Raw genomic sequence first — 9,975 nt, 5'->3', positions numbered from 1 at the left:
GTTGGCTTTACTTTAACATCTTTATCTTTCAAGGTTATCCTTTCAGCTGTTTCTCTATCAGAAAACCCCAGAGCCCACCTCTGTCTCCATTTTTCTCCCTTTTATGACTCAGAGGGCTTTAGAATATCAGAACTAGTGGTATCTTCCCAACCTGCCTCACACTCTGAGCCTCCAGCTCTGAGGTGGATTCAGGGAACAGAGTCACTGGGCCCTGCAGGAGGACCTCAGAACTGACCACCATTCTGCCCACTACCCTACAGTCATCCCAGACAGGGCCTGCTGACTTGACCTGTCCTTAACGCCACCTTCAGTTGCCCACAGCAGCAGCCTTCCCAGTGGACTCCCTGCTCATGGTAGAGCCATCTCTTCTGAAGAGAAATCTCAGGCTCTTCTCTTGGCCCAAAAGGCCCTGCCCCAACTGGCCCCTCCAACCTCTCTAGCTGTATCTCTCCCCATCCTCCTCCCCAGCCTAAGCCTCTCTGGCCCCTTTCACTTTCCCAAACTTTAAGGAGTTTCTGTTCACTCTGACAGAGTGCTTTTCTACCATCTGCCCTCACCACTCCTCTGTATGGAGGAGGTCTCAGCTTGGAGTACCACCTCCCCCACAGAAGACTTCTCTGATACACACCCCACCTCCCCACCACCCCACCTCACTCTCCCCTGGGTTGGGTTCCCCTGGGGCACTTTCAGAGGACCCACTTCAGGGAGAAATGTGTTGGTGGGGATTTTTAATGTTTTTCATGCCCACTAGACTGTGGATTTTGCATGGGTAGAACCGTTTCAGTCTCATCACCTTGGTAGTCTCAGTCCCTAGCCCCAACACGTTTTTTGAATAAAGAATGAACAGGTGCCCCCTGTTTGGTCTTCCCTGAAGCTCTGCAAAGGTCCCCCGTAGTTCCCACCCAGCCCCTACATGTGGCCTGTCTCCTCAGGGGTGGTATCAGGTGCTGTGTGAGGAAGATAGGTGACTATGGCCCAACTGACAAGCTGAGGCTCTGAGGGACTCTGGCTGGGGTACAGCTTCCCGATGCTATTGACTGATCAAGTAGCCTGCACCATCAGGCAAAAATAACTTAACAGGCAAAAGGAAACAGACATTTAAGAAACACAGACATTTCCAAAGAAAACATCTATCAGGAAAATGATTAGAATGCATGGGTCAAAAATTCAAATTCGTTTAACAAACATATTAGAAAAGACAAGGTAGAATATTAGCAATATGAAACGAGAAAATACAAACAAGAACAAGCAGAAATACAAGGTAGAGACAAATACAATTATTCTAGTGATCTATTGCTACATAACAAATTATCCCAAAACAACAATCAACAAAAACATTTATTTGCTCACAAATTTGCAGGTCAACAAAAGCTCCACACAGCTTCAGTTGAAGTCAGAGGATTCTCTTTCAAGATGACTCATTGAACATGACTAGCAAGTTGTTACTACGGGCTGTAGGTTAAGAGCTCAGTAGGGCTGTGGACCAGGGCATTGAGTCCTCTGCATGTGAACCTCTTGCTGGGCTGCTTGGCTTCCTCATAGTATAGTGGCTACAGTCCATGAGTAAGTATCCTAAGAAGCAGGAAGTGGAAGCTGGCAGTTTCTCTAGAACTAGGCCTGGAAACAAGTGCAGCATCACTTCTGCCATATTTTGCTGGTAAATCAGTTACAGAGCCCAGATTCAAGGGGTGGGGAGATATAGAGCCCATCTCTGGAGGGAAAGGAATCAAAGAAATACAGAACCATGTATTAAAATTACCACAATAATATCTGAAACAAAGAACACAATAGGTGATATAATAGCAGAAAGTTATAACAGAATGAATTGGTAAATTGGAAAGGCCAAACTGAGAAATTCTCCCAAAATTCCTTATGATAATATAATTCCCCAAATTATGGAGGATAGAAATAGAAGTTCTAATGTCTGCACAATAGGAATCCCAGAAAAATAATAAAATAAAGATGGAGAAAAAGTATAACATGAATGAATCATGACAACATTAAGCTAACTATAAGAAGCCAGATACAATGGTCACATATTATATGATTCCATTGTAAGAAATATCCAGAATAGGTAAATCCATAGAGACAGAAAACAGATTGGTGTTTAGGGGGGACAAGGAAATGGGGAGTAACTGCTTAATGGGTATAGGGTTTCTTTTAGGGTGGCTGAAATATTTTGGAACTAGATAGAGGGGTGGTTGTACAACATGGTGAGTGATAAACATAAATTAATTCTAATGCAATCCAATTTATCAGTCTTCTCCTGTGTCATTAATGCTTTTATGTCCAGTGTCCCTATGCTGAGGTTACAAATATATTTTCCTACACTAGCTTCTAAGAGTTTTATACTTTTGTCTTTTGCATTTGGATCAAAAACATTTTCAAATTAATTTTATTTTCTATGTTGTATTCAGCATGGTGTGAGCTAGGGGTCAATATTTTTTTTTTTCCAAATGGATATGCATTTGTCACAGTTTGTCCTTATGGGTTCATCCTTGTTCTACTCCACCCCATATTCAGCTCTCCTTCTTAACTCTGGCCCAGCTTACCTGTACAGATTTAAGACCCAACACCAGATGCACAGGTGACAGCCTTTTCCATTGTCTCCGACATGTGCATAAAGTCTAATCCCTGTAAATCTCTTATTTTATATCTTCACTGTGGATCTATTTATCTGATCAGACTGATATGATACTCTTAAAGTGGGAAAACTTACTCTACTAGATACCAAGACTTTTTTTTAAAGTTGCTGTAATTAAGATATTGCGGTATTGGTACTAGAATAAACAAATAGCCCAAATAAATGGAACAGAATTCAGACAGACTCACACATATATGGACACAATTTATAACATAGGTGGCACTGTAATCTCTCTCCCAATTTCAGGTTCCCATGGAAGTAACTTAGATCTGTCTCTGGCCCACCCTTGTGGTTTGGGAGAGGAAAGTGGCTAAAGATGGAGGGTCTGTAGAAAGCTGAGCAAATGGCACTAGTTTCCTTTTTTTTTTTTTTTTTTTAAGATTTGATTTCCCCTCTCCTCCTCTAAAAAATCAGTTTAACAAAAAGTCAGAGGATCTTATGTGAAAAATCTAAAATCTTTACAAACTTTCTCTCTTGATATTTCCAAACAAGTTAGTTCATCCTATAAAAGGTATCACCTTCTTAAAAAAAAATTTAACCTTTCAGAGAGAGATTGGTATCCAGCATCACACTCCATGATAGGATCAGATCTGAATGTGATTCCTTTGTTCTTTTCTGTGGGCTCAGGCTTCTGGCATAAGAATATGGTAAGATGCCTCTGCCCTTCCTGAGACAGACAAAGCTGGACGCCAATAGGAACCACCCATCTTGAGCAGCTGGGGCTAGAACACAAGACCCCTTACCAACCAAGAGTCTACCAGACCCAATCCCTCTCCCTGTGAAGAAGGAAGAACACTCACACCTGGTTCCTACCCAAAATGTTTATTCTCAGCATGTGCTTGTGCCGGGATGACTAGGAGGGGAACTTCGGGGGATTTAGCCACAGTGACCTTTGTGGGGACTGGCCAGGTCACTAGGGCCACAGGACGAGGACTGAGAAGGTGGCAGCAGCTACCAGGCCTAGGATGAAGTGTGGGGAGGCTTTGGAGGGCCTTTGGAGGGCTTGATTGGCCGGCCACTTGTTCATCTCTGGGTGTGAGACCAGGTGTTCACTCTGAGGCTGAGTCGGGAGGTGGGAGTGGCAGGACCTGCCCTTCTGCCTGTTGGGAAATTCATCCTCCCGAGGGCTCTGGCCACTGCTTTCCTCTCTCACCTGGGGGTGGAAGTCAGCAGTTGGTGGCTTCCACAGCACCCATACCCCTCACCTGCTCAAACCTCTGATCCATCCTTTTGCCCAGCCCAGCATACCTGTTCCACTTGTCTGAAGACCCGCAGCAGATTTCCACGAAGGACACCCTGAAGCTCTTCTTCCCTCCAGCCTCGTCTCAGCAACTCCTCTATCAGTACTGGGTATGTGGATACGTCCTCCAGCCCCTGAGGGAACCTGTGTGGCTGTCAGCTGGCTAGCTGTGGAACCTCTGCCCCAGTCGTGGCCTAGGTCCCACTGTAGCATCAGCCCCAACCACATATGGGAAATTAAGGGCCATGTTCTTCAGGCTACTGAATGCAGCTTTGGAAGCTCCTTGCAGACTGGAACTCTGCAGCAACTACCCGCTGAGCAGATGCTCTGCCCACAGCAGATCTGCTGGGCTGGGAGTGGAACATGTGCTGGGCGGACAAGCTCTCATGGAAGAGGGTTGGTTACTTAACAACTGTTATGACCTGGAGTGGGAATGGGTGTGCACGGGGCCACAGGAGGGACAGGGAGAGTCTGGGAAACAGGCCCTGTGAGTGGGGAGATGTCAGGTGGGTTGAAAGACCAGACCTTGTGGTGGAGGCGGGAAGAATGGGAGGATCATGGGATGGGGAACTGAGACTAAAGGATTCCCCACTGTACCCTGGCCCAAGACAAACCCCAGGGAAACACTTACCGGCCAGATCCATCATAATTTCCACTAATCCCGATGAACTCAGATCCAATGACTGCCCTGATGTGGTCAAAGTGATCTAGGGGGTGAGGGTTAGTGGTGGGCAGCACAAGGCTGGAGTTAGACCCTGGGACCAGCTCTGCTCTGGGGAAGCTCAGCCTGGCCAATTCCCTTGCCCACAGCACTCCAGGACATAGCAGCCAACTCCACAGAACTCCTGGCCTGTTGTGAGTTCTGGAGTGACCAAGGCTAGACACTGGACCTAGAGTGAAACTCAGAGACACCCACTCCTTTGGCCCTTTTCCTGCCCAGAAGCCACCCTTCCTCTGGGTTCCTTAAGAGCCTGGCCAGTGCTCTGCCTGTCCTAGTCCAGAGATGTGGGAGCAAAAGTGAGACTCAGAGGCACAGGCTGTTGCTGCCCCCAAATGCATCAGCACTGATTGTGGCCCCAGATCTAGGTAGCAGTGAAGAGCTGTATCTGCTCCCCTGGGCTGTTGGAAGGCCTGCCCAGAGCCCAGCAGGTGTGCTAGATGGCTTGAGCTGTCCTGAGGGTCCCAGCAGTCACAGGCCAAGCTAGAACTGCCCAAGGGGTTGAAGTGGGGCTCACCTGCCACAGTGGACACATCAGCAAACAGGTTACACTGCAGCACCCCCAGGGACAGCGACACCATCACAATGCCACCGTTATTCTTCTACAAGGATAAATGAATGGACACTCAGCTTGGCCTTACTGGCCTGATGGCCTGCCACCTATGCCCTGGGGGCCCTCGTAGGACAAGTGCTCAGTCTTCGCTTCAGGGATTGGGAAAGGCTTCACCTCTGTGGGTCCTTGGGTGGAAATTTTGGCCTTGAGTTTCAGGGATGGGGGAGGGTTAACCAGCCTTGGGTCCAGGGGTAAGTGAGGCCTGGGTGGGTAGCTTTGTTCAGGGTCAAGGAACTTTGGATGAAGCATGCCCAGCCCTGGGTTTGAGGGCTAGGATGGCTGCTCACCAGGAGTTGCAGGATGTCATCAGGAACATTCAGCATATTGTCACATACAGCCCTGGCAGCTGAGTGGGAGAAGATCACAGGAGCCCTTGACACCTTCAGGGCTTGCCGCATCAAGGTGTCCGACCCATAGGACAAGTCCACCATCATGCCCAGGCGGTTCATTTCCCCTATTACCTTCTGCAGGGACAGTTTTTTGGTTTTTTTTTTGAGGGGGCAGGGATCAGGAGGGATGCAGGAATGTGTGCATATCTGTAGGGAATGGGTGGGGTAGGGTATGGAACAGGAGTCATTACCTCACCAAAGCTTGTCAATCCACTGATGTTGGTGTAGAAGTGGTGTTTAAACTTGGTGGAACTCTCTGCCCTGCAGGACAGCCAGAGGATGGCAATCTAGCAGGCTACACCTTGGCCAACAAAGCCTGGATATCCAGGCTCTTTGTCCATCCATCCCACCTCCAGAACAGGGGGAGGATCCAGACCAGCTGCTTTCTGGAAGTGTGTGGGACCCGCTGGGAGTCCAAGCTTCCTTCTGTGGACCTGTCTCTCCTCACCAATTTGGCAGTTTCCCCACCATGCTGTCTACCATTCCACCCTGGCCAGGCACTCTGCTCACCAGGGCGTGCTGCAGGTGAAGGTGAGTGTCAGGTAGCGTACTCCCAGCAGATAGAAACTGCGTAGCACAGAGAGGCTGCTGTCTATTGAGTGACCACCCTCCACGCCAATAAGGCACGCCAGCTTTTGAGTACTGTTCAGACCTAACAAGAGGGTGGAGAATTGAGTGGTCAGACCTCAGGGCCAGAACCATTGGAGTGAGTCCCTGACTACCCTCCTGTTCCCCAGCTCACCTGTGGCTGAGGTCACAAGCTCCAGTTCAGAGTAGGAGGCACACATGCGATGAATGAGGTCAATCTGCTCCAGAGTGAGGCGCACAGCATCCTCGTCCTGGCATGGGGTGTAGGCTGACCAGAACTAGGGGTTGGCCCAGGGTTCCAGAATGAGATCAGGGTGGTCTCCATTGCCCTTGGCCTGCCACTCCTCCTCACCCACCAAGGTATTCATTTGGGTCAGTGGCCTTGACTGAGGCACTACGTGACCCAAGGTTCTCTGATGACTATTCAGCTTGCTACCAGAGGCCCAACTAGAATCGTGACACATCATTGCCTGCTGTTGGTCCATGTGCTGTGTGAGTGCCCAAGGCCAATCCACCATATCCTTTGTGGTTCCAGCAGCCTCCACACTCACCAGGGATTTTCTGATCACTTTCTGTGTGTCTCCACAGAACCTGGACACCCATGCAGCTGGCCTGTCTTGATCTCCAACACTCCCCATCCCCCAGCAGCCACAGGATGGCACATTGCCTCCTATCATAGTCACCCATGGCTCATGCACCCAGGTTCCTGTGCCCCCCCCCCCTTCCTCAGGGGTCATTATGTGTCCCTGCAGTACCTGTGCACCCACGAGGCCATCCCTAAGCCTGTCCAGGTTGGTCTGGCCAAGACTGAAATTGCGTAGGTTGACATTTTGCAGCTTGTTCTGGAGAATCTCCTTTAGAAGCATGGGCAGGTGATTGTGGCTGAGGGTATCAAGACAAAGTTAGAGAGGGGATATGGCCTCCAGGTCAGGCAGGACATGTCAGCATGCCTGGGCGTCGTGTCCTTTCCCAGCCCACCTCCCCGCCTCATACAGATGATGGTCCTGAGGCGCAGTTTTTAGGTCGGGGGTTCCACCAGCAACAGGGAAATGGCAGGAAAGGAAGAGAGAGGAGTGGTGGTGAGGGGGCCTTCTCACTAGCCATTCACACTCAGGACCTCCTTCCATGCCCAGGGGCAAATTCAGCCCCACCAGCCGGCACACTGCACCTACGCACCCATCCACCAGCCGGAAGACCCGCATCAGGGCCAGAGTGCGCTCCCGCAGACTCGGGGCTCTGGGGGTGCCTGGAGCTGTCGGCGCGCTGGAGGTGACGGGCCTGGTGGAGGCGCTAGGGGTTTCCAACATGGTCAGGGTGCTGGGGGCACCCGGCGTGGTCTGGACTTGGGTTACCGGCCGCAGCAGCAGACACAGCAGGAGCAGCAGACACAGGAGAGGCCACCGGCCGAGCGCGTAGGGACCATCAAGGCCTATGGTCCGCATGCTGCGCGGGGCTAGGGAGGCGGGCAGATGCCAGTCTCCAGTGCCTGAGAGAGGCAGGCCAGGGATAGAGGGAGACGATGGGGTCCCGACCGTCGATGTAGGTGCCCCAGCAGTGAGGCCTCGTGAGGAGAGGGCTGGAGTCAGGACGCTCCACAGACGCACGGGAATCCGCAATGCCGCCGCACAGCACGGCCGCCAGGGGGACGGTAGGCCCGTCCCGCACCAACTAGGAGGGCGTCCCAGCAGGCCAAGCCGGCCTCTGCGCGAGCGCCCACTAGCGACGCATCGCGGGCCCTCCGCCCCTGCTTCCGGCCCTGCATCCATCCTCTGCGAGCTCCGTGGTCCTACTGATTCCCGGAGGAGGTCAGCGCGGGGAATGAGACCGGTCCAGGAATCTTCCTAATTTCACCTCTAACCAGACAGATCGCAGGTCCACGTGGGGTTTTAGTTGCAGGGATGTGCCCCGCCCTCCAACTGGTTAAATATTCCATGAATTCTAGAAAGAAGAATTAGAATTCAGAAGAGTGAATTAGATCTGTATGTTTTGACTGACAAAAAACGATTCCCTATGTATTTTTAATAGAAATGAAATTCAAGAAGAATATTTTTGGGACACCATTTTGTTTCAGCACTCTGTGGTTAATTTATAACTCATCTTTTTCTGTAATATAGTCATCTTTGGCTGAGGGAAGTCAAAGGCTGTACTGGCAAGGGCTGGCCAAGGTGGTAAGAGATTTGTGGAGGCATCAGACCAGCAGCTGAGCCTTGAAAGGATGGGGCTTGTGTCTGGCACAGGAGTGGAAAGGGCATCCTAGGTTGGCCAATAGCCCAGGCAAAGGTCTGGTCTGAGCCAGATGACTGTGCTGTAGTGGAGGAGCTAGAAGACCTTCCAAGGCAGTGAGTAGGAAGACAAGGTGTGGTTAGGCCCCTTGGTGCTAGTAGCATGAGAGCTTAGTCTGACACATGACTACCTGGGGCAGAAATCCTCCTTCAATACAAGGTGGTTTCCAGGCTGGTCAGCGGCCTGGACAGTAAAATTAATTTTTTTCTGCAGAAAAAGTCATGGTTTAGGTTTAGGCTGATCTCAGAACTGCATTTGCGTGGCATCTGAGCCTTCTGGGTGTGCATCAGGTTCTACTAGGCTGAGAGAGGCCCACAGCACGGACCAAAATCTAATCTGAATTGTGCCCTGGTTGGTACCTGCATCTATCTCCTGTTCTCCCTCTGGGGCTCCCTGATAAGTAGGCCTCCCCTCTGGGTGCCCGAAGGGCCTTAGTCTCTGGTGACCACTGCCCCCTGTCCATTACTGCCCCTTTCTCATGCCTGGGGTTAAGGACCAAGTCTGACTCAGCTGCCTCCAGCTTGCCTTCCTCAGCTCAGGAAGGACAGAGAGAGAGAGAGAGATGGAGGGAGGGAGAGAATATCTTTATATTCTGGTTTTTCATACATCTGAGCCAACCTGCCATGGAGGTCTTCATTTAAGTGAGGTTAAGCAACATAATGAATGATAACTTTGCTAATAGTTTATCAAAAGTGCAGAAGAATTTCACATACAGCTGTTTCCTATTTTAGTCTTAAGTGAAAGGGTGAAAGGAGAGGTCATAATGTTTATAGTTAATTTTTAAATATTATCAAATTAATGCATAAACAGTTTCAAATGTCTGGTTTTGGTTGACTAAGTAAATCAAAGTTATATCCCTCCTGACAATAACTAGTCAACCAACTTTGAAAAGTTGGGTAAAATATAAAATGGATCTTCTTAAAGGCATCAGGGAGTTAACAAGGTATTGAAAAATGACTTGTCTAGGATCCAGGGAGGGTGGAAATCCAGAGGTGGGCCCAGCCTTTGGGTGGTTTCTTCCATTAGGGAGGAATACAGATTAGCATCCAGGGTCCACCAGGGTTAAGGGAGAACCCTGAGGAGTTAGAACACAAAAGAACCCACCCTAGGGGAAAGAGTGATTCAGGCTTCAGCAATCCTGGTTACTCAAGAAATTGTCTTTCAACTTCAGATCCAGCCTTCAGTTATTCTCTACACTGTGAGGCTGGGGACTGAACTCTTGAAACCATATTTCCGAGCTGCCCAGCTGGCTTCCTATTACATTCTGCCAATAGGAGTCACTGGAGAAAAGGAAATGGAAAGGCAGGAGAAGAAAAGAGGAAAGTCTCTCCAGTTTTTCCTGTTCCTTTCAGTGCTGCTCCAGCAGTGGCAGTTGGCTGTGACCTCCAACCTCTTCTGGCCATCATAGAGCAGCCCCGCCATGCCCACGCAGAACCGCTGTCCGCCAGAGCAGAGCCCCGAATTCAGAGGCCTGAGGCCCAGCAACACAGGGCCCTTCTC

General features: G+C 50.0%; 1 protein-coding gene across 1 annotated transcript; it reads right to left on the bottom strand.

Moving 5' to 3' along the window:
* Nucleotides 1–3,483: 3,483 nt before the first annotated feature.
* Nucleotides 3,484–7,170, bottom strand: LOC105088421 (dipeptidase 3). Its single transcript, XM_010979258.3, has 9 exons — nucleotides 6,948–7,170; nucleotides 6,347–6,470; nucleotides 6,115–6,256; nucleotides 5,796–5,865; nucleotides 5,503–5,679; nucleotides 5,120–5,204; nucleotides 4,516–4,591; nucleotides 3,893–4,028; nucleotides 3,484–3,797 (listed from the first exon to the last, which is right to left on the bottom strand). The coding sequence occupies exons 1-9, from the start codon at nucleotides 7,056–7,058 to the stop codon at nucleotides 3,558–3,560; spliced, it is 1,161 nt and encodes a 386-aa protein (XP_010977560.3). The 5' UTR covers nucleotides 7,059–7,170; the 3' UTR covers nucleotides 3,484–3,557.
* Between the last annotated feature and the right edge of the window lie 2,805 nt (nucleotides 7,171–9,975).

The sequence above is a fragment of the Camelus dromedarius genome, chromosome 9 (genome assembly GCF_036321535.1).
Source record: "Camelus dromedarius isolate mCamDro1 chromosome 9, mCamDro1.pat, whole genome shotgun sequence".
Taxonomy (NCBI): domain Eukaryota; kingdom Metazoa; phylum Chordata; class Mammalia; order Artiodactyla; family Camelidae; genus Camelus; species Camelus dromedarius.
Note: the sequence above shows the minus strand (reverse complement) of the source record. Positions and strands in the feature narration are given on the sequence as shown.